This window comes from Manacus candei, unplaced genomic scaffold (genome assembly GCF_025592945.1).
Source record: "Manacus candei isolate 608988 ecotype Guabito, Panama unplaced genomic scaffold, ASM2559294v1 h1tg000046l, whole genome shotgun sequence".
NCBI lineage: Eukaryota > Metazoa > Chordata > Aves > Passeriformes > Pipridae > Manacus > Manacus candei.
Window position 1 is genome coordinate 16,337,456 of NW_026138094.1, and position 22,352 is coordinate 16,359,807.

At 50.6% G+C, this 22,352-nt stretch overlaps 1 protein-coding gene across 2 annotated transcripts; it reads right to left on the reverse strand.

Annotated features, from left to right (window-relative positions):
- Nucleotides 1–1,688: 1,688 nt before the first annotated feature.
- GOLM2 (golgi membrane protein 2) lies at nucleotides 1,689–20,922 on the reverse strand. 2 transcript variants are annotated; one of them, XM_051796904.1, is made up of 10 exons: nucleotides 20,247–20,921; nucleotides 15,615–15,669; nucleotides 14,558–14,660; nucleotides 13,401–13,491; nucleotides 12,385–12,529; nucleotides 12,079–12,159; nucleotides 11,632–11,730; nucleotides 10,338–10,511; nucleotides 7,447–7,614; nucleotides 1,689–2,920 (listed from the first exon to the last, which is right to left on the reverse strand). In XM_051796904.1, the coding sequence occupies exons 1-10, from the start codon at nucleotides 20,571–20,573 to the stop codon at nucleotides 2,850–2,852; spliced, it is 1,314 nt and encodes a 437-aa protein (XP_051652864.1). In that variant the 5' UTR covers nucleotides 20,574–20,921; the 3' UTR covers nucleotides 1,689–2,849. The 2 variants fall into 2 exon arrangements, with proteins under 2 accessions (XP_051652864.1, XP_051652865.1); XM_051796905.1 differs by lacking the exon at nucleotides 7,447–7,614 and having other exon boundaries at nucleotides 20,247–20,922.
- Between the last annotated feature and the right edge of the window lie 1,430 nt (nucleotides 20,923–22,352).

A 22,352-nucleotide genomic window follows, 5' to 3' on the forward strand; every position in this document is an offset into this window, starting at 1 on the left:
AAATGTGGAGTTTGTTTCATCCAGAACTGGGGTTTCCCCTTTGGTGACATCCTGCCCATCAGTTTGGTTTTCCTGATGTTTAATCTAAAATGGGTTCATTGATGAGTCTTGGCTTTTGTGGGGGCCATGTGACTTTGGGAAAGCTTCGGCAGAGTCTGTTTGCCACAAACCTCCAAAACTGGGCAGCTGGGACTGGCTGGAATAACTGGAGTTGTTTCTCTGGCTGTTGGGTGCAGGTGCCTGTGTTTCTCACAGTGGCTGAACTCGCCCCTCAGCCTTGGCAGCTGGATCTCAGCTCTCTGCTCATTGTTAGAAATCCACGTGGATCCAAAGGGCTTTCTCAGTGGAGCCTCAGCCCCAGGACTGGACGCACTGTGGAGCTCCCTGGGGGTGTTGGGTGAAGATCTGGGCTGGGCTGAGGTGGGAAGGGCTGTGTTGGATCCTCCTGCGAGCCCCAGAATGTGGGAGCACGGTTGATTCCAGGCTCGCTGGGGCTGAGGAAGCAGCTGCTGAGATCTGTCAGCGTTGTGTGTGCTGCCATTGCCATGGAAACAGGAACTGGCTCCGCACAAACCGCACAGGGATGTCAGAATTGCATTTTCAAAACAAACCCAAGCTGGTTTGTCATTTCTGCTCCTCAGAGCCCGAGTGGTGCCACACAGCCCGGGGCAGGGGTGGGCCTGTGAATCCACAGGGACTCGTGTTTTCAGTTCATGTTTGGAAAAGTGAGCTGGTGTTTGATTAGCAAAGTGCATTTATTGTATTCAGTGCATCACATGCTCTTCCAGACACCTGAGGCCATCCCAGAGTTCTCCTCCCTTTGCCCACCTTCCTCCAAAGAAAGGATCCTGGATGAGAACTCCAGGTGTCAGCCAGTTGGCAAAGTGTCCTGTTCTTAAAAAGGCTCATGAAACACACAACTGAAAATTTGTGAGTTTGTATCATGAGCCACTTTATATTTTTTACTCATGAAAATGAAGGGAGATCCATTTTGGGGCTCCTTTGTTTGCCCTGGGGGACACTGGCTTTGGGAACAGTGCCTGAGAGCCAGAGCAGCTCCCCAGGTCAGCATTGCTGCAGCAGGAAACAGGATTACACTGGTGGGACTTGGTGCTTCCCAGGGTATTGTACAAAGAACAAATCACACATGAAGTTCAGAGAATCCTGGAATGACTTGGGTTGGAAGGGACTTTAAAGCTTATCCAGTGCCACCCCCTGCCATGGGCAGGGACACCTTCCACTAGCCCAGGTTGCTCCAAGGCCCGTCCAGCCTGGCCTTGGACACTTCCAGGGATCCAGGGGCAGCCACAGCTTCTCTGGGCAACCTGTGCCAGGGCCTGCCCACCCTCCCAGGGAAGGATTCTGAGCTGTTTTCATGGATCTGTCAGAGCAGCTGGGCAGTGTCACACCCACTTGGGATGTGCCTTAGCCATGGTACTGAGCGAGGACAGCAGGGCAGGGAAAAGCAGCTAAAGCTGTGAGTGCAGAATGGTTTCATCTCTACATTTAAGTAGCTCTTTAATTTATCGGTCTTCCCAAGCTGTGCCACGTGATGCTGCACTACAGAGAACACTGGCTGGTACTGAACCAGAACACAGCACTGAGCTGGACCTTCACTTTTTGAATGCAGCAGCTTTTCTTGCCATTGACACCTGAAGCAGTAATAAATTGTCTTAAAACCCCACCAATAATTGTATGAGCGTTGAACTTTATTTAAGAGGTTCACTGAGCTGGCAATGAGCAAACCTGACCCGTTACTTCAGCCCAGCACCTGAGCACAGGGATGAGTTCAGTCACCCTCATCAGGACCTACAGCCTGTGTCCCCAGAAGCCCTTGGAGGAGCAGGCAGGACAATCCCCTTTATTCCCACACTGCAGAGTCATGGAATCATCTCCATAAATTCTGATGGTACTTAAACACAGAACACAGAGAAGGGTCTGACTTACAGATCTGATGGAGAAAACCAGACTGTGGGACGTGGCAGGTGTTCACAGTTGTGTAGCAAGGATCCAACTGGAAATGGGTTGCAGTGGCTGGACCTGGGCTGGACAACCTGGGACAGCACACCAGCAGCAAACCCAGGAGGGGCTGGTCCTTCTGTCGAGGGCAGACAGACGTGTCTCACTCACACCCTTGCTGTCTTTAACACAAAGATTTCCTACAAGCTGTGAATTATTTATAATTATTTATACCAATTTATATCAATTTATATCTTTTAAATCAAGCTATTAGTTGCACAACCTTTTGGGGATGAACCAAATTATTGAAGTCCTACTATAGATTTGCAGCTCTAGCTATGAGATGTGGTCACTGTACAGGAGCTCAGTGGTGCCGAGGGCTGCCCCAGCCTGGGTCACAGTGAGGAAGGAGCAGCTATTGAACCGTTCAGTTCTCATTCCCAGCTCGTGGCTCACCTGCTGGACAAACCCAGCACTCGGGAGAAGCAGTTCTGCCCACACAGGTGGGACTGTAGAAAAGGAGTCCTTGGCTGTACATGGCTTCCACAGCAGCTTTGTTACATCAGGTACAAACTGTACAAGTCCTCCAGGTTCCAAAGTGTTGTAAATGGCAGAAACAGTTCAGCCTGTGTTTATAGACTGGGCTTAAGTGTAAAGATTATTTCAGATAAGGACCAGGCTGAGTAACCGGCTCCATGTGACAATGCTGGTTTAATACAACCTGCAGCAGTACAAGTATGTACATATGTACAGTGGCTCCTCTTCACCTGCTGGCTGAGCACACTCGGCACTTTATTCTCAGCTTCCTTGGAAGTAGGATACACTGGAGTAGAACTGGTTCAGTTTTGCAGCACCTCAAGTCCTTGGGTTGGGCTCTCTGTGCCCCGGGCCTACAGGACCCCGTCGCTGAAGCGGGACTTGTAGTCCCCCAGGTCGTTCTGCAGGTCTCGCTCCTCATCATCTGCAATAAAATCACAGTTCAGTTCCAGCTCAGGCACAGGATCAGAGCTGATGTGAACACTGACCGAGCACCCCGGTGCAGTTCCCCAGGACATGGGCCACGGGCCCAGCAGGGACCAGCCCGGAGGAGCAGCATGTGGTGCCAGCTCTCAGGGTGGCAGCTCTGGCTGCAGTGCCACCAGCTCTGGCTGCAGTGCCACCCGCCAGCTCTGGCTGCAGTGCCACCCGCCAGCTCTGGCTGCAGTGCCACCCACCAGCTCCGGCTGCAGTGCCACCCACCAGCTCCGCCTGCAGTGCCACCCACCAGCTCCGGCTGCAGTGCCATCCACCAGCTCTGGCTGCAGTGCCACCAACTCCGGCTGCAGTGCCATCCACCAGCTCTGGCTGCAGTGCCACCAGCTCCGGCTGCAGTGCCATCCACCAGCTCTGGCTGCAGTGCCACCAGCTCCGGCTGCAGTGCCATCCACCAGCTCTGGCTGCAGTGCCACCAGCTCTGGCTGCAGTGCCACCCACCAGCTCTGGCTGCAGTGCCACTCGCCCCACAGGCTGGCTGCCCCCAGGGCCTGCACCACTTCCACTGCTGGCTTTGAGACTCCTGCTATCAACACGGCAAACCCTCCCACTGAAACCCAACTCCCGTGGAAAGTCCCATTCCCAGGTTTCACCCATTCCAGAGTTCACTCAGTAAGGCTTCACAGAACCTCTGGGACTAGCACCCCTTCCAGACCAAGGGAATAGTTTTCCCACCTACTTCCCAGCTGGCACCTTCCACACAGACGTGGCATGACACATTTTTCCCTGATGGGATGTTTCCTGATGCTGGAATTGACTTTGCTGTCTGTGTTTTTCCAAACTGCTGTCTTGTATCTCAGACTCCTGGGTAAAATTTGGAGAGGCTTTGGAAAACCTTTCCCAGCCTTTTATCCACAGAAATCCCTGTTCTCTCTCAGCACACTGGGCCAGGGAACACAGGCAGGGGCTTGGCGGGCAGGGGCTCTCTCAGCCCCCAGCTGCCTTTGGTTCCTCTTCCCAAGGGAGTCCCAGCTCTGCCCTGATGGGCAGACGTGGATGTTTCACCTTCCCTTCCAGCCCCAGACACTGTCTGTCTGTCTCCACATCTCTCCTCTGTCCTGCTTCTTGACTTTGCTGCTTGGGGTTTGGCCTTTGAACCTCCTGAGAAATGGTAAAATAACCCCCCCAGAGTTGTGCCCCCTCAATGTAACCATTGACTGCAGCACATGCAGAAAATCCACAGAGAAAATGCACATTCAGTATTATTTTATGTGATATTTTAAAATATTCCACATTCTACCTGCCACAATCCAGCTGTCCCATGTGGCTCCCTGGGCTCCTTCCCTCAAAGAGTGAAAACCCCACAAAACTTCCATTTGTTCCAATTAATGAGCTTCTCCTGCACCTCAAAGCTGTTCCCTCATATTCAGGAGATGGTTGTTCACAGGAATGGAAAGCACAGTGTGAGCTCACATGTCTCTCACCAGCTGCCTGGAGCTCTCCACACACCACAACCCCTCGCCCCTGGGCCAGGCAGGGACCCGCTGGGCACCTGCTCCAGCAGCAAAGGGCTGGAGTTTACCTGCATGGCACATGAGAAACTGCCACACAGCACCTGGACATCCTGGAGTTCTCCCCCTCCACCCCCCGGGCACCACAAACCCTTCCTGCAGCAGAAGCCCCGCCTTCAAACACGCCCTGGCCTTCAGAGGGCAGGGACACCAGGCTGGGGCTGCCCCTCCCCAGCACATCTCCCACAGGGCAGGATTTTCCCTGGATAATTTCAATCTAAACCCACACATTCCTAGTGGCAACAGAAACCATGTGGAATCCAGTGGCTTTGTGGCACGTGCTGCAGGCTTTGTTCAGCCTGATGCAATCCTGGGTGATGTTTTCCTGACAGCTTTTAGACAGAAATTCTTATTTTTTCCCATCCCTAAACAACTGTAACTACCCTCCCTCCAATGCCACCAGTTCTCCCCTCTCCTGCCCTGCAGAGAAATCAGTGTAATGCCTGAAGCAGATACTTTTCCTGGAATGCTGCCCCTGGAAGCACCACTGGCCGCATTCAAATCACAGCTCAAGCCAACTCAACAAGTTATTAGGGAACAACAGAACAAAGGGCTTGGGAACTGCAGCTGGAGGTAGTAACACACTCTGCTCACACCATCCCTCAGTAAAAGGCTCCCAGAAGTCACCCTTTAACCTTCACTGACTCTCATTAACCCAGTCTGTCTATACAGAGACACAGAGGGGTTCACCAGGAAAAGGATTTTCCCCAAGTCCAAATTCCAAGCCACCAGACAGGGACCCCACACAGATGGGAGATGGTTTTATGGAGTCATTGTCAGTCAGAGCACTGCTTTTTCAAACACCCCTCACACTGCAAGCTACACAAGCACAATCTGGTTTTTAACAACCTGGCACCACTTGTCACTGCCTCACACCCACCCTTTCCTAAGTGGCACATGGGAATGCTGTCCATGCCACTGGGAACTGCTCACAGCACACCTGGCACTGACTCCTGAAGCCACACTCCCTGGGAAGGCCCCCCAGCCAGGTACTGGTGCTGATGGAGCAGCAGGAGCTCCGAGGGCCAGGGCACTGCATCTCCACAAGGGCAGCCACCTCCAGCCACCTGCCAGGAGGGGGGAGCCACGAGGGGGTCGGGCTCTGATTCCAGGGAACAAGGGACAAATGGGGAAACGGCCTCAAGTGGTGCCAGGGGAGGTTCACGTTGGATACTGGGAACAATTCCTTCACGGAAAGGGCTGTCCAGCCCTGGCACAGATGCCCAGGGCAGGCGTGGAGTCTCCATCCCTGGAGGGATTTAACAGATGTGTGGATGTGACACTTGGGAACAGGGGTTAGTGGTGGCCTTGGCAGTGCTGGGGGAGCTTGGACTCAATGGCCCTAGAGGGCTTTTCCAAGCTCAGTGCCTCCGTGGTTCCACGACCTCCCCCCACCCTCCTGGTGGGCAGCACAGCCGGGCTGTGGGCAGGCACAAGTGCCAGGCTGAGCGAGGCAGAGGGCACAGCCCAGCACACCTCTGCAGCAGTTCCATGGCCTTGGTCAGAACTGCCAGAGCTGCATCCTGAAGCCCAGGAAAGGAAGCACTGCAGTGAGGAGCTGGCCATGGCCCACTGCTGACTGAGGGCAACGGGACTAAAGCAGGAACCCCCCGGGCCCTAGTGGGGTGTGCAGGGCACAGGGACACACGGGACACCCCCACTCCCCGCTCAGGACACACCAGAGCCGTGAGGAACACGGCTCCCACTGCCCCAGCACCCACAGAAACACCGGGAATCACAGAACCACGGCGTGGTTTGGGTGGGAAGGGACTTTAAGGCCCACCTCATTCCACCCTCTGCTATGGGCAGGGACACCTTCCACTAGACCAAGTTGCTCCAAGCCCATCCAACCTAAATCCTGCTGTGCCTTCCTGCAGCTGCCAGCTGGGATGAGCAGATGACAGCCCAAGGATCCCCCTCTGGAGGGACAGGGGTGAGCACAGAAACCCACTGTGAATTCTGAGCACAAGGGTCACAGAAAAGGCCTCAGCTGGAGCAGAGGGTTTCAGTTCATCAATCAGTTAATTAATCGCTCAGGGTTCTGATCCATCCTTTTCTTTCCCTTGTTCATGAGTTTCACACTCCCAGCCCAGCCCAGCCCAGCCTGCTGACACTGCACTTAGTACATGCCCACACAATCAGCTGCTTTTTAACAGCTTTGCCCATTAATTATGCTTAGATACCAATTAAATACGCGTCTGAAAAACCTCCAGCTAAAAACTTACATTATGAGGGTCAAAATCAGGGGGCTGATTTACCATCTCCTGTTTTTTTCCCCTCTTTATTTTACACTTTCATTTAACTGGAAATACTCTCTATGTACACAAACATTCTCCCCCTACAGACATGCAGGCCTGTCCCAGATGTCCCCACACAGCTGGATGGAGAATGGCAGACAAGGCACACGGCAGACAGCGGCAGGCACAGGCAGGGACAGGCAAGCGAGGGAGGGGATGCAGGAGCCACATGCAGGAGGGGTGGCCATGCACACACAGGGGCATTAGGCAGCACTGGCTCAGGAGCTCGGAGGCTGGTTAGCAAGAACACCACAAGCCTGTTGAATCTGTGTATAATGCACAGGAGTGACACCTGGAATCGCTGCCTGAGGCCCCACTGCACAACAGCTCCAGGCAGGTGTGACCAGAGCAGCACCCAAAACACCACATTCCTCTGTTGGACAATTTGGGAATGTCAATGCCCATGGGCCACCCAGCCAGGGGCCAGAGCTGGGGGTTTGGGTAAAACCATGGCTGGAATTTAGTGCCTTGCTTTTCCTAGCAGGAACTATACCCAACTGCAGTGAGGTGTCAACACCCTCTCCCTGAAGACTGGTGCTCTGTCTGAGCAATTTGTGATCAGCTAAACCAGCGAGGCTTTACACAAATTCAACAAGTAACTCAGCGTGGATTTATCACAATGGGATGGAGATAAGGCCCAAGCTCACCTTGGACGTCTTCTTCTCCACCATCACCATCCTCTTCCTCATTGTAAGCCAGCTCAGCCTGTTTGTCTGCCTCATACTCACCCACGTTCCCATCATCCCCATTATAATCTGCCAGTTTAGAACCCTGCTGCGGGTCCACAGGGGATTCATTCTCATCAAAGAACCGGCCTGTGGAGTAGGAAAGGAGTGAGTCAGCAGCAGAGAGGAAAGAAACAGGGAGATTCTACACCAGAGCAGGTCATGGGTGGAGGCAGTTGGGGTCTGGGGTAGTTCCAGCTGGAGAGAGAGGAGGGAGAAGGGAGAGGGCTTGGACAGGGGGAGAACAAGGCTTATGGAGCACCCCCGTGTGGAAAGGACATGCTCTGTCACCCAGCACTTGGACCTCCTGGAATCTGAGTGTCCCAAGCTCCTCTCTCCGTGGAGAAGGGCTGCAGTGAGCCCCCAACCAACCACCTTGCATTGCCTATGGACACTGACAGGTTTTCTCAAAACTCTGAAGAGCATCGCTCCGTGGAAGGTTTAGTATCCATTTTTCCTGAGGCCTGGCATTTTCCACACGCTGCAGGGATCCACTGCTGATGTGGTGCCTGGCAATGCCTGCAGGGTGTGCCCAGCTGGCACAGGGGAACCCAGCAGAGCCCTGCCCTGCAGGCTGACCTCGGCTTGGAACCACCTCATTCATTTGGCTTTACACTCTGCTCTCCTGCTGAGCTTTAACGGGGTTCAAAATGTCCCAAACCCAGTATTTTCACCTCCCAACAAAAAATTAGGAATAGTTCCAGATCCTGAAACAATGCACAAGAAAAACGGGAATTAGCCGGGACTACGGAATGAGCAGACAGCCAGGCATCCAGGGAGAGACCACTGGTGTGATGTCCAGTTCAGAGCTGGTGTTTAATGGGATGCAGGGAGAGCTGTTCCAGCCCAGCCCAGTGCAGTCTGCCTGAAGGGAGCAGCTCTGAGTCTGTAGAGGCCACAGGCCTGGAGGATTGGGTATAAATGAAAACAATGGCTTAAAGTGTGATACAACCCTTACAGACTGGGCACCAAGGCTGCTGGGGCAGGTGGTGAGAGATCTGCAGTGGGAGTAATTAACAGAGAAGTAAATGGGAGGATTATTTCAACCTCAGGACTAAAAGGGGACAGATATGAAAATGAAATTATTTCCCAAAACAATGAAAACTTTTCTGTGTGGCAGTATATAAAGATCAAGACAGAAGCAGTACTATGGTTCTTCTCTGGATGGGGAGAAAAGCAGCAGAATCACACCCAGTGCAGCTCATATGGACAGAAACAGCATTTTCAGGTATTTTCACAGAACAAGCAAGAAGAAACCATCATCTATTTAGAAATCCCAGGTTCCATACATTATTCATTCCCTGTTCATGTCTAATTGACTGATCCTGGCTATTACTGTTGGTATTTTTGACACTGCATTATATGCAAAACCCAGACAGGACAGGAGGATTTGCACATGTCAAACCTAAACCGAGCCATGAAACACAAGGGAATGTACCCAACTTCCAGCAAAACCAGCCTGTGGATGTGCCAGAGGTACTGTGACACACAAGCACTGAACGAACTGAAGCTGACCGAAGGAAAAATCAAAATGATGAGGAGATCCCAGGAAATGCAGCAGGTCCACACAGGCTGTGAGCTGAGCTCAGTGAGCCCCTGGTGTGCAGGACCCCCCATAAGCCCAACCCACCCCATCCCACCCCTGCCATGGGCAGAGACATCTCCCACCAGCCCAGGTTGCTCCAAGCCCCATCCGACCTGGCCTTGGACACTTCCAGGGATCCAGGGGCAGCCACAGCTTCTCTGGGCAACCTGTGCCAGTGCCTGCCAACCCTCACAGGGAAGAATTTCTTCCCCAAATCCCATCTAACCCAAATATGAAGGAGTAAAGAGAACAGACTAACCGGTGACAAGTCCTGGCTCCCAGGTACCCCCTCCCAGCCTACAATGGAGACATTTCCTGCACAGCTCCTGCCTACACAACTAGACCCCCCATCATTTAAAACATGGCCAGGGAAAACACATAATCCATTAAAAACCCAACAACTTCAATAGGAAGGTCCCTCATTCCTGAAGCTTCTTCAGGAAGCTCCCTTGATAAACTAAGCAGCCTTGAAGACCTCAGGGTGCAGAGGGGAAGCCAAGACTGCCCAGGTTCTGTGCCAACCTAATACACCTATCCCTGCTGCATCACAGAGACCAACGAGTCATGTTAGAACAACCACAGTCTTCCCAAAAGATCTGTTTCTTCACAAAAATCTTATTTGGATAAAAAAACCCAAGAGGAGATGTTTCAGCAGAAAGTTTTCCCTCCCAAACACCCCTTCCCCACCCAAGCACCAAACAGTCAGAACTGGGTCTTCAAAAATAGTATCACCCACAACACCCACACCTGTGTGCACCTGCCTGGAGGCTCCTGCCTTGAGCAGATATGGAAGGGAAAGTTCTGGAAACACATTCTGTCCAACACCCATTGCCCCCACAACAAAGATCCCTGGTGTAAGGGCTGAATTCTTACAATACTGTCCAAAACACAGTATTTAAGTCAAGTAATACGGTGAGTAACTCAATATCAAAGTATTGTACTGTATTGTGTATCAAAGTCCTGCCTTAATCTATTTAATTGCGCAGTCATTTCCAAAAGCATTCTAAATTCCAATAAGGAAATAATTCTTTTAAATAACTGAATATACATGTGAAAAATAACACATTAAAGCATATCTTTTACCTAGGAACACATTACAATCCTTCCCAGGCTCCCTCTCCAAAGCCACCCTCTGCAGTGGTCCCTGTTTCCCAGACAGGCACTACCACAGACAGAAAACGAAGGGATTCGTTTAATTTACTGAAGTGTGTGATATTGGCCAACTTACTTTGCTTAATCTTCTGCAAGTCGCTAACTCGGCTCTTTGGGAGTTTTATCTGGTCTGTCTCAATTTTGTGCTCTTTCTGGGTTTCCACCTTTTCTTCAAAACTCAGGTGCTGGAGGGAATTTGGAGGGATCTGCTTCGCGAGGTCGGCGTTCCCATCACTGTCGCTGGGCAAACCTGCAGTGAGGAGGTGTCAGCGTCTGCAGGTCTTACATGGCTCCACAGAAGGCAGAGGACAACTGGGCACATTTTAATTCCTAATCAATCCCACCTCATCACCTCCCCAGCTGACTTTCTGCACGTGCTTCAGCTCTCGAGGAAGCTCAGAACAACACATTCATGTATTTCCTTTATCCTCCTGCTGATTCTGCTTTTCAAGTCTACCAAGCATCATTTATTGTTTAGAGGTCTGATCTGAGGACAAGGGTGTGGCAGGGCACAGAAGTTATGCTAAAAACAATAACCAGAATCACAGGACTCCACAGCCAAGGAGCCAAGAAAACCCTGATTTCCCTGACATTCCCATCAAACTCCTGTCCATAAACTCCAAGTTCAACAAAGCAAGCTTTTCACTTGCTGCATCTTATGTTTTCTCATCAATAAAAGTGAAAATGAAGGACCACCTTTAAAGGAAACAAGCTGTTTAAAAGATTTGGCATTTGGAAACAACAATCTTTAACTGTGTATGCAGCCTTTGAGCTCCCTCATTTTGGAATTCTGCTCACATATCCACTGCAAAAGGAAAGAAATAAAGAAAAACTTCTGTTGTCTTTTTCCAAAAGAACCAATAACGGGCAGAACAAAAACTTGGAGCTGTTTTGTCATCTTGACAACTTTATATTTAATTTATTAATATTAAAGTTATATCGCTGCAGGAGTTCCAGTTCTCATGCCCTAAACCTCCCTCACATCATTCTCAAGTGAGCTGTTCCCAGGGACAGGAGGACTCTGAGCAAGAGACAGGAACATTGGTTTATCTCTGACTGTGGCCACCAAGAGATCAGCAACCAACCCCTGAGGGTGCAGCCCTAATTAGTACCCCTGGGAGGAACACTAATTTCAATTACTCTGTCCACTGGAGGACTCTCCAAGCACTTATCTTTGAAACTTCCAACTCGGGTTTGGCTGAAATTGGCCAACAGGCCCAGGAATTCCGGGTGTGGAGATCATACACCAAGCAGCCCGAGTGCCTCAGCCAGCCAGGTAAGAACACAACTTTGCATCCTGCAGGAATTTATCTTTGGTTTTCCTCTGGTAACCAAACTATTGCCTTGTCACCTGCTAACAGGAATTGTACCTGGTGCCAGGTTCGGAGCATGGGGCTGCTCAGTTGGAAGATTCACAACAGGTGGATGACCTTCACCTTTAGGAGCTGAAATAAGTGTCTTCTTTAAAGCTAAAACAAAACACAGGGACAAAAGCATTAACAGCAAACAAACAAGACACTACTTACCTGGTCTAACTCTAACAACCCCGTAAAGTCTTTGGTTTCCTTGTTTTCTTGGTTTTAAACCAGAGATGAAAATATAAAAATATTTCAGGAGGGGGATTATCTGAAACATTCAGTTTTGAGCATTCCAACCTCTAAAGCACAGCAGAAATGATCTGATTTTACATTGCACTTGAATTTTATTACCACAGAGATTTCAAAGCCCTGCATTCACTGTGAACCACATGGTGTTCACACACAATATATACGTCACCAAGACCCCAAACATGAAAGAATTAGAGTATTTCTCCTCACCAGTGGGAGTATCTTCAGCTTTTGCTGGGTCATTATCTTCTATTTCAGGCATGCCTGCATCTCCTCCTGCTTTGATTTTCTCTGCAAGACAAGAACAGGATATTCTGCCTTACTAACCTTTCAGTCTGAACAGTGAATTTCCCCCTTGTGGGAGGCTCTAACTTAGTAAAATCACTGCAGCTAATGAAGTTATCTGAGCCAAACAATTCCTTATTCTGCTTCAGAGAAATGCATAGTTCTGGAGGATGGTAAAGGATGCAACACAACTGGGCCATTCTCCATCAGAAATGCCAAAAAAGGAAATACCTTTGTCATTTACAACATGCTCTGAAGGCTCCTCATTCTTCTCTGTGTCTTTACCTTCCCCCTCTGCAACAGTCTCAGGTACTGCCTGGCCATCATTGCTGGGACTGACTTCAGTGTCTTTACTGGACTGAATTTTTTGTGTGGCCTGTTAGAACAAATTCATAAGGAGCCAATATTAAGCACATGCCTGGAAATTACAAAACAAATGCCCCCCAATTCAAGATTACTCTGGGTAAGCAAAATCGCATTTATGACCTCACTGATAGGCAAAGCAAAGAGCAGAGTCCTCTCTGTACAAACCTGGTTCCTGGGGTATGGACACACAACTGAACAGACAATGCACAGAACAGCACAGCTGCAGGACATTTCTATTGCCAGATCAGCTGCTAAGGACAACACAAACAGCTTAAGGCATGGTTGGCCTCAAGCCTCAGGTCAGATCCCTGAAGGAATTCTAGACTGTAAGAAAAGATCTGTTGGAAATCTGCTCTCAGTCTGCCTTATTATTTATGTTTGTAGACAGACAAAGGAAGACAACAAAATTTTAAGCAAAGTGGGTTATTTCATCAGTTTGCAGGAAAGAGGCCCAAATTCTACTGGCAGCTTCATGTAATCCCAGCCTTGACACCATTCCAACCCTGTTATTTCCATCACATTAGCACCTCGAGGCCTCAGCAGAGCTCAGGTTCCCTCTGCAATAACCTGGGCAAGGCTGTGGGAACACAGATCCCACCCTGGAGAGCTGAGCAGCAACATCCACGTTCCAGGAAGAACTGAAATCCTCAGCAATGCTGGATGGAGGAAGGCTGGAGCAAAGCAAAGAATCTGTTCTCATCTTCCAGCTCAGTCCACTGGCTGAGCAAACAGGCAGATTTCCTTCATTAGCACCCATTCAGGGCTGCTCAGGGGGATGTTTAACACAGCATTAGGAGAGAACTGTCCCAGGCCTCCACATTCCTGAGGCAAACAGCAGACTTTGGGCTCTTCTCACTCAACACAAAATTCCCTGGCATTACCTTTTGTTCCCGTGCAACCTGGTCCATTAATTTCTTGATGTTCTCTTCATGCTGCAGCCTCATTTCCTTGATCTGCTGCCCACACTGCAGGCTTGAGGAGAAACACACCGTTAGATATATTTCACTTGTTGTATCTGCTCTCCCACAAACCAAATAAGGGGGAAAATATGAAGTGGCACAAAAAGCCAAACCTGAGATATAACTAGAATAGTCTGTCCAAAAAGCCTGGTCCTGGCATGTGTATGGAGTGGGAATGGACTGAATACAGAAAGAAAGCAGAACTGGAAAAAATAGGGACAGAGCAGAAAAAACAGTAAAATAAACAGAATGGCCTTGAATATATTTCCTCCAAAAGCTGGAATGCAACCAAAAAGTCAAGCTCCACAGTTAATCTGTCAGCAAATATTAATTCTACTGGGAAAGCAACGTGTCTTTCCTGGCTGTCAACAGAGAAGGTACACAACTACCACTATCAGTTACTGCTCCCAACTCAAATAACACAATCTGAATACACAGCCACGTGTCCCAACTTCCCTAACAAGCCACAGACATCAGCCTGAGCAGCAGAATTCCCATCTCCCACAAACCCTCAACAGCACAGAAAGAGCATTTTGTGTTTGTGAAAGCTTCCAACACTTTCTCAAGTGTTAAACCTCCCTCACTCCTCAAAGCTGCAGGAGTATATTCTTCCTGTTTCTCCATCACCAATTTAAAAGACTGAGGTCAACTTAAAAATTTAAGTTTAAAATTTTAAGCAAGGCTGCTTTCAGCTTCAGTTAAAACAAATGAAATTACACTGTTAGAAAGGCAGCAATTAACAACACTAGTGACACAGTTTAATGGACACAGTGTCCATTAAACTCTGCCACGTGTTTGTTAACTAAATCTCCATGTCATAAAAAATGCATTGACTTAAAAATGATGAATAATTCCAGAGTAAGTCAAGATTCCCCTTAACTCCTATCTCACTTTGAGGGAGGAGTAGGACACCACCAAGAAACAGAACTTGAAAGTCAAACAGCTACTACTGTGCATTGCCAAGTGAGCACACTCAAGCTGGAGGATTAGCAGACACAGGATTAATTGGCACTTTTTAGTAAATACAGACCCCCATCACACGCACAAACTTGCAGTTCCCAGCACTCCTGAGGACACACCTGTCATATTCCAGCCTCCTTGTAAGGTAGGTGTTGTTCTTCTTGTACTCGTGCAGCTGATCCTCCTGGCGGATGAACTCCTGCCGTAGCTCCGCCAGTTGTTCTAGGCCAGAAAGGGAACACCAATGGAACTGAGAAATACAGCCACAACTTTCAGTATTGCTAAATAAGTAAAAAACTGCTTGAGTTTTATGTTAGTTCATCTAGATATAAAGATTCTTACACTAATTTGAAGAAGATGCCACTTCAGTCATGTAAAGACAAGTGCCAGATGGCAGCACGAATTAGAGAAGTTCTTCTGATGCTATGGCAAACCCCCTAAATTTTTACTTCCCTTAGCATTGTGTAAGGCTTCTGAATGCAATTTCACCATCTGTCAGGAAATGCAATTTCCTGAAAGATTCTGTGACTCTGAGTTACACAAAAGCACTACCAGGTTACTTCAGGCACGATGCTCAAACATTGTCTGTAGTGACTGTACAAAAGGAGGCACCTTCCCGCTATCCATAAAATCAACACGTATTTCCTGTCTCCACAACTGCTCTGGAAGTTCTCCCTGCTCCTCAGGCTACAAGTAATTAAGCTTTCTGCTGTTTTAAGTTGCAGTTGCACAGATACAGGCAGAAACCACATGTGTTGTTGTGTACAGGCATGTTCATGTCTGGGCACTTGCTGCTCCAGCTCCCTCTGCAATACTCCAGACACAGGCATTATAATCATGTCTGTACAGAACAGCCTTAAGAGATGTTTTCTGGAGCTTTTCTAACCCAGCATAACCATCACAGTGTTTCTGATCAAACTATACTAAACTGTGTATTTGGTCATGAAAACAATTCTACAGCCTTGGAGGTCAGCAGTGCCAGAGCACACGTTCCTTCTGCAGACAGCCACGTCCACAAGAGCCAACCCTGCACTTACCCACACCAGGTAACCAACAAATACAATGGGATTGCACATTATGGGATGTTCCAGCACAACCTGATCCTTCCTTTAAACTGCATTCTGCAGCACCTGGGCAGTTAAAGTGCACAGCTCCAGCCTGCCAAGTATCCCTCACCCTTTAGCCGATGTATGTCCGCCATCTGATACGAGATGTTGTTCTGCAGCTTCACCTGGAAGGAAGAAAAGGCTGGATAAATACAGGTAACAGGGGGTTGGTGAGGGTTTGGGCTGCAAACACTCAGGTGTGTCTGTTTGCTTTGTAAAGCCAGTTATGGAAAGGATTACGGGAATGAAAAAGTTCTGGGAAATCCAAGTCCTGTGTATTTAGTGACATCACCAAACTAACACTGTGTTCAGGCTTTGCTAACAAGGGCTTAAATTTAATTCCAGAACACATTTCTATCAAAAAAGTAGATTGTCAGGACTAAAATAAACACGCTGCATCCTGATACTGCAGGAAGGACAGTGAATGGCCAATGTCAAAGCACAGGTGGGTAAAACCAAACCCGCAGCATCAACAGCAAAACCAATTGTTACCTAAGGTATATCATATAACAGAATTGTTGTATTTAAATAAATCTCTTATGTGTTGCTACTTAATATTCCTAACACAAATTTTATTTTAAGAGGGAATCTGACACCAGTAAAATTCCACAACAGCTTTTAATTTGGTATTTTCAGTAAGGAAAAGAATACCAGTTACAGTAAGTAAGAAATGCATGTACACAAAGTCTTGAAGTAAAGATGCTTTTTCCTGTTGTTACATAAAGACAAAACCCAGGAGGAATGAAGAGGAAGATGCATGAACTGACTATGCTGAGAAAGGGTGGAAAATCCCCACCTGCTGTGAAGCACCCCAGAGGTTATTCCTCTTGCAGTTCCATGATGATAGAAAGGGTGACTCTAGGAAGGTGCTTAGTGGGGCTGTCACTCGTGGGGGACAAGGTCAGCATTACCTCTGGGGACAGCAGTGCCAGCACAGCCACTGGGCTGGCACACCCCCACACACCCCCACACAGGGGCTGTTTCAGTTCCCCCCAGTGTCTGAGTCAGTCATCTCCACTTCCTGCCAAAACAAACCCCAAACACACCTGCCCTGGAGGGCTTCCTGCCCCCACCTCTGCCTTCCCTTTGTCAAATCATTCATTCATTTCAAGCTCTTTCCCATTGTGTTCTGTTGTCACCAGAGGCCCCCGGACTGGGCTGATCCCTTTGTCCCCTGTGGTGTGATCAGGCACTCGTGCCCTGGGACTGCAGGAACTGCTGCGGTGGCGCTTTGTGCAGCTCCCAGTGTACACGGAACACCAGCCGGCAGCTCCCGGCACACAGCACAGCTTCCTTGGGATGCAGCACAGCTTCCTTGGGATGCAGCACAGCTTCCTTGGGATGCACAGGGCTCCAACAGAGCCTCTGGGCCAGCCTGCAGGATCCTGGCTCATCCCTGGCAGCAGGACACATGGGGGGCTGCAGGCCCTGTCCCATGCCCAGAACAAAAGCCAAGAGTTCTGGAGTGTGGAGGGACACAACCACAGCTCCCACCTATGAGGGGACACAGAGCTGCTTCACAAGGCTTTTCCCAAAAAACGAAAGCAAGTGGAATTGAAAAATTAGGGACAGAGCAGAAAGAACAGTAAAATAGACAGAATGGCCTTGAACATATTTCCTTCAAACCCCAGAACGTAACTGAAAAGTCCAGCTCCACAGTTAATCTGTCAGCATTTATTAATTCCACTAGAAATGTGATCTTTGGGTAACCTGAGCCCCCTGATCACACTGCTCTGGAACAGGGAGAAAATACCCCGCCCCAAAGGACCCTCAAGGAGCCTCCTGGCATGTCAGAGCCATGTTTGCCACATGCTCTGCCCACCGAGGCATTCAAGGCCCTCTACTTACAGGATGCCCAAAGCAACACCCCATCCAGGGACAGCCTGGCTTGGACTTGCAGAGCTTCACTTCAAAAGCACAGGTAGCCCTGTGGTGGGGATTTCACAGGGAAAGAGGAGACATAAGTCATCACCAAGCCTTTCCATGCCCCGGGTGCCCACCATGCCAGTTCCCCCTCCCACAGACCCAGGACAGGGGGAAGGTGCACACAGTGATTTGTTGAGCGCTAATGAAAAAGTATCTTTCCCTATTTTGCAAAACCACTGACAATAATCACCACAATTTTCTGTTTTCCACTCTAATGCGGCTGTTTCTCAGAACAGCTTAAGAATTAAAAAATTCTTTTTAAACACAAGACACCAAGGTCATGGTCCCACATTTGCTCCTAAGAGCAAACATATCCCAGCTCATTCCACACCCCGGGGAGAGAGGGGAGAGCCAAGAGTTTGCGCTTGACTCCAGAGATCCTTGAGCCAGGGGACTCCAGAGATCCCTGAGCCAAGGGGAAGCTGCTGCAGAAACTGGAGTTGCCTCAGCACTGGGAAAGGCACTTGATTTATGTGACCACAAGGCAAAGAACCTCAGCTAAGGACAAAGGAGTACAAAGCAGAACTGACACTGAGAACTGCCAGAGCAACACCTTTCAAACCCGTTTTCCATGAAATAAGCCTGGATTTGTTGTGATCACTTGATACCCTGGGAATTACCAGTTCTGGGGTTTTATTTGAGCTCCTGCATTTCATAAATGGACTATGATCACTGGTAAAAAGCAGTTTAGTCAAACAGACTTGCCAAGTTCTGTTTCGAGACAAAAAAAATTATTCAAGTCTTTTTTGGTTGGACACTTTATATCTGCTCCCATTTTTGGTGACAGATCTTTATTCTCTAAAACAAAGCTTTATTCTCTCAGAGAAGTACAGTCACTTAAAAGGGGTTTTTTTTAGAGAAAGGTTAGAATTGTTGCCCCTGAGAAAAGACGGTGGCTCACATGGGAGGAAAAAGGCCAGTGACTGCTTTTTGATAAAATCCTACTATTCTGGCCTTTTAGGGTACAACAAACATTTTAAACACAAGAGAGGGAATGGTCAAAGTCCATGAGCTCACAGGGCCTTAATTGGCAGCCTCTGGAACAAAGAAGGAAGACACAGGGTACACGCTGCAGGCGATGAACAGTGAATTTAACCTCTGGGGTCCCCCTGGCACGTTCCTCCTGCTGCCCTCCCTGTGCAATGTCCCAGTCCCAGAGCACCCAAACCCCAGGCAGATTTATGGGGAACACCCAGTGCTCAGCAGGCAGGTGCAGCCCAACAGACCCTGTTTGTCTCCTGTGCATCCAGGGGCCCTGGCTCCCAGGAGACCATCCTACACCCCCAACAGCACCTGCACCTTCTGTCCCGGTGTCCTACAGTAACACATCACAGAGTTCCACAAAAACACACATGTCTTGTACCCCTTGTCACAGAGCCCAGAAACTGGAGCACAGAATCACTGAGACTGGAAAAGCCCTCCCAGCCCATGGATCCCCCCTGTGCCCCATCCCCACCCTGTCCCCCAGCCCAGAGCACTGAGTGCCACGGCCAGGCCTTCCTGGGACACCTCCAGGGCTGGGCACTCCAAACCTCCCTGGGCAGCCCCTGCCAAGGCCTGACCGCCCTTTCCAGGAAGAAACACTTCCTGAATTCTTCCTGATAGCTTACCTGAACCCCACCAGGGCAGTTCTACCCTGCAGGCAGTTACACTAACACACCAAACAAGCTGATTGCCCCTCTGCAGACAGAAGGGAAGTGTCTTGGCTAAAACCCAACTGCTTTAGAATCACTGAATCATTGAGGTTGGAAAACACCTTTAAGATCATGGAGTCCCTTCCATACCTAATTGGGCTTTTTAGTCCAATCTAAGTGGGAAAAAAAATAAATTTGCTGAACACACAAAGGGCTTAATTTTAATGGTTCTGTAGGAAACTTTAATACAAACTTAATCATTTTGAGGGAGTCTAACTCTGGAATGGGGCATGCAAGTATTCATGACAATTTTTCTGACAATTAAATGCATTTTTTATGCGGCTCATCCTCTGTGTGATACAAAGGGCCAAAAAACCAAACCCAGCCAGCAATAACCCCGAGAGTGTGGCATTTCCACAAATCCCACTGTGAGAACAGTGTTCAAGGAGCGGAGTGATGACCTGCATGCAAATACTCCCCGCACTCACCCTCAGCAGGAGAACTTGTGTGCTGAGCCCTGGGAAGCTCTCGAGATGGTTATGAAAGAGGAACAGTGAAAGTCGAGGCACTCACTCATCCTCCACAACAAAGAGATCCCCAGGCCACCCCCACTGAAAGGACCAGCTGAGTTTTGTATGAGCTTGGCTGCTCTAAGCCAAGCAAAATGACACGTTATGTCAGCAGCAGGATTTTTTTTCCCCAAGCACACGCTGGCAGCATAAAAATCAGAGTGTGCTGTGCCAGGCATTCCGAGAGGCAAGCTCAGGGTGCCACCGAAGAGCACACGGGTTTCATTTCCCTTGAAACTGCAGCTTTACGGCTCTGTCTGGGTTTTCTTGCCTGATCACAAAAGATCAAATAACCTCAGCAGAGACAGAAAACTCAAAAAACAACAAACAAATTTAAAGCAGCCTTATGGAAAAGGGCGAGCTCGGGGGGTGTTCATTGTTCGCGCACACACCGGACGTTTCCAGCCGGCTTTGGGGGTGTTTTCAGAAACCGGAGCGCACTGCAGTTGTCCCACAGCACCAGCCCAGCGCCTCGGGGCCCTGTTTCACCCTGGAGGAGCAGAGGCTGCGGGGACGCCTTGGGCGGGGGAGGACCGACAGAGCCGCCCCAGGGCAGCGGGGACCCCCCCTTACCTTGCCGTCCTCGCAGCGCTTCACCTGGCCGTCCCTGGCCTGCAGCTGGCTGCTCAGGTGGCTGTAGTCCGCCTCCTTCTGCTCCAGCTGCTTCCTGTGCGAGTCCACCTTGCCCAGCAGGTCGGAGTTGCGGCGCTCCAGGCGGCCCCGCGCCACCTCCGTGCGCTGGGCCTGGCTCTGCAGCTCGGCCAGCTCCTCCCGCAGCAGGGCCTGGCGGGACGCCGCGTTCCAGCAGTGGAAGGCGAGCACGGCGATCACGGCCAGCAGCGCCACCAGCACCAGCGAGGGCAGGCGGCCGCCCCGGCGGTTCGCCCCGAACCCCACCATGGGGGAGGCCGAGGGGGCGGCGGCGTCCGGGCACCGGGGGGGCCGCGCGGGGCCCTGAGGGGACCGGGGGCGAGGGGGAAAGGGGGGACCCCGGGGGGGGCGCTGAAGGCGGCGGGGAAGGGGAGCCGGCGAGGCTGGCTCTGTGATCGAGGGGCGCGGAGCGGGCGGTGCCGGAGCCGGAGGCGGTGGCGGTGGCGGTGGCGGAGGCGGTGGCGGTGGCGGTGGTAGAGGCGGTGCCGGCCGGGCCGGGCCGGGAGGGACCGAGCGCAGGCTCCGGGCACGGACCGAGCTGGGCCCGCCCGGCTCAGCCGCCACCGCGGCGCCCCGCCCGCCGCTCTCGCGAGAGGAGCCCGCGCAGCTCTCGCGAGAGCGCGGCCTCGCCGTGCCCTGAGGGCGGGTCGGGCTTTGGGGGCGTCACAGCCCGGGGCGGGCGGGAGGGGACACGGGGACAGTGGGGGACGTTAAAGGACATTAAAACTCATCCAGTGCCACCCCCTGCCATGGACAGGGACACCTTCCACCAGCCCAGGTGGCTCCAAGCCCCGTCCAACCTGGCCTTGGACACTTCCATTGATCCAGGGGCAGCCACAGCTTCTCTGGGCAACCTGTGCCAGGGCCTGCCCACCCTCCCAGCCAGGAATTCCTTCCCAGTATCCCATCCAACCCTGCCCTCTGGCAGTGGGAAGCCATTCCTTGTGTCCTGTCCCTCCATCCCTTGTCCCCAGTCCCTCTCCAGCTCTCCTGGAGCCCCTTTAGGCCCTGAAGAGGCTCTCGTGTCTCTCTGGAGCCTTCTCTTCTCCAGGTGAACATTCCCAGCCCCTCCAGAGCAGAGGGGCTCCAGCCCTGGGAGCATCTCCATGGCCTCTCGGAACTCACTCCAGCAGCTCCACGTCCATGTGCTGGGACATGGGCAGGAACCGGGTGGGCTGTTCACTCCTCAGCTGGAAGGTGTTTCCTGAGGGAACAAAGCATGGGAATTCCCTGGGAATGAAGTGAGGGAATGAGTCTTTTGTTTTGTAAGAAACACTCAGATACATCGTTTATTGCTGATCATGTTGCCTCACACACTGTTACTGGTGCTGTGGCACAGGGTCTCACAGGGGAAAAGGGACACAGAGCTGGGCTGAAACCAGAACCAGCTCCAAGCCTCGGGACGTGCTGCAGCCGCTCCCTCAGTGTGAGGGGAGATAAATCACAGCAAAGTCAGGCCTCCGAGTGCTCACTGACACAGACGCCTTGGGATCTGTTGGTTTTATTCCCTGTGATGGTATTTAGTAGCAGTTCTGCACCGCTGTGGCCAAGCCCTTCACACAGCAGAGGTTTTCAGGGAGCTCCTGGGCACAGCACATGCATAGCACAATCCTGCTGCCTCCAGCTGCAAATGGTCTGGGGAGGACGTGGGAGGAACAGAAGGGCATCAGTTTTCCTCCTAAAAGAACAAAAAAACAGCATTTAAGAAATAGAGTATAAAATCCATTCCTGAGACGCACCATGCATTGTGCAGAACGTCAGCTGGGACAAAGGTGTCACGGCATGTCCTCTTTCCCCCCTGATTCCAACCTTACATCCCCCTATTTGCACTTTGGCACTTTAATTGCTGCTACACTGACGGCCCATTAATTTGCCAACCTGCTCTCTGCAGATGGCAGTACAGATTCACATTCCAAATCCAGCGTCGCAAATATCACCTCCTTGCGAAGCTGGACAGTTCCAGGGTTTGAGTCCACCTTGTTCAGTTTGTTCTTTCTGGCTGCACTTACCCTATGCCATCCCGAACAC

Coding starts and splice junctions, on each gene's coding strand:
- GOLM2 (XM_051796904.1), bottom strand. CDS start 20,573: ATGGTGGGGTTCGGGGCGAACCGCCGGGGCGGCCGCCTGCCCTCGCTG. Junction 13,492..14,557: donor AGGAGGCTGGAATATGACAG/GTGTGTCCTCAG, acceptor TTTCTCCTCAAG/CCTGCAGTGTGGGCAGCAGA. Junction 10,512..11,631: donor TGCTCCGAACCTGGCACCAG/GTACAATTCCTG, acceptor TCCTCACTGCAG/GTTTGCCCAGCGACAGTGAT.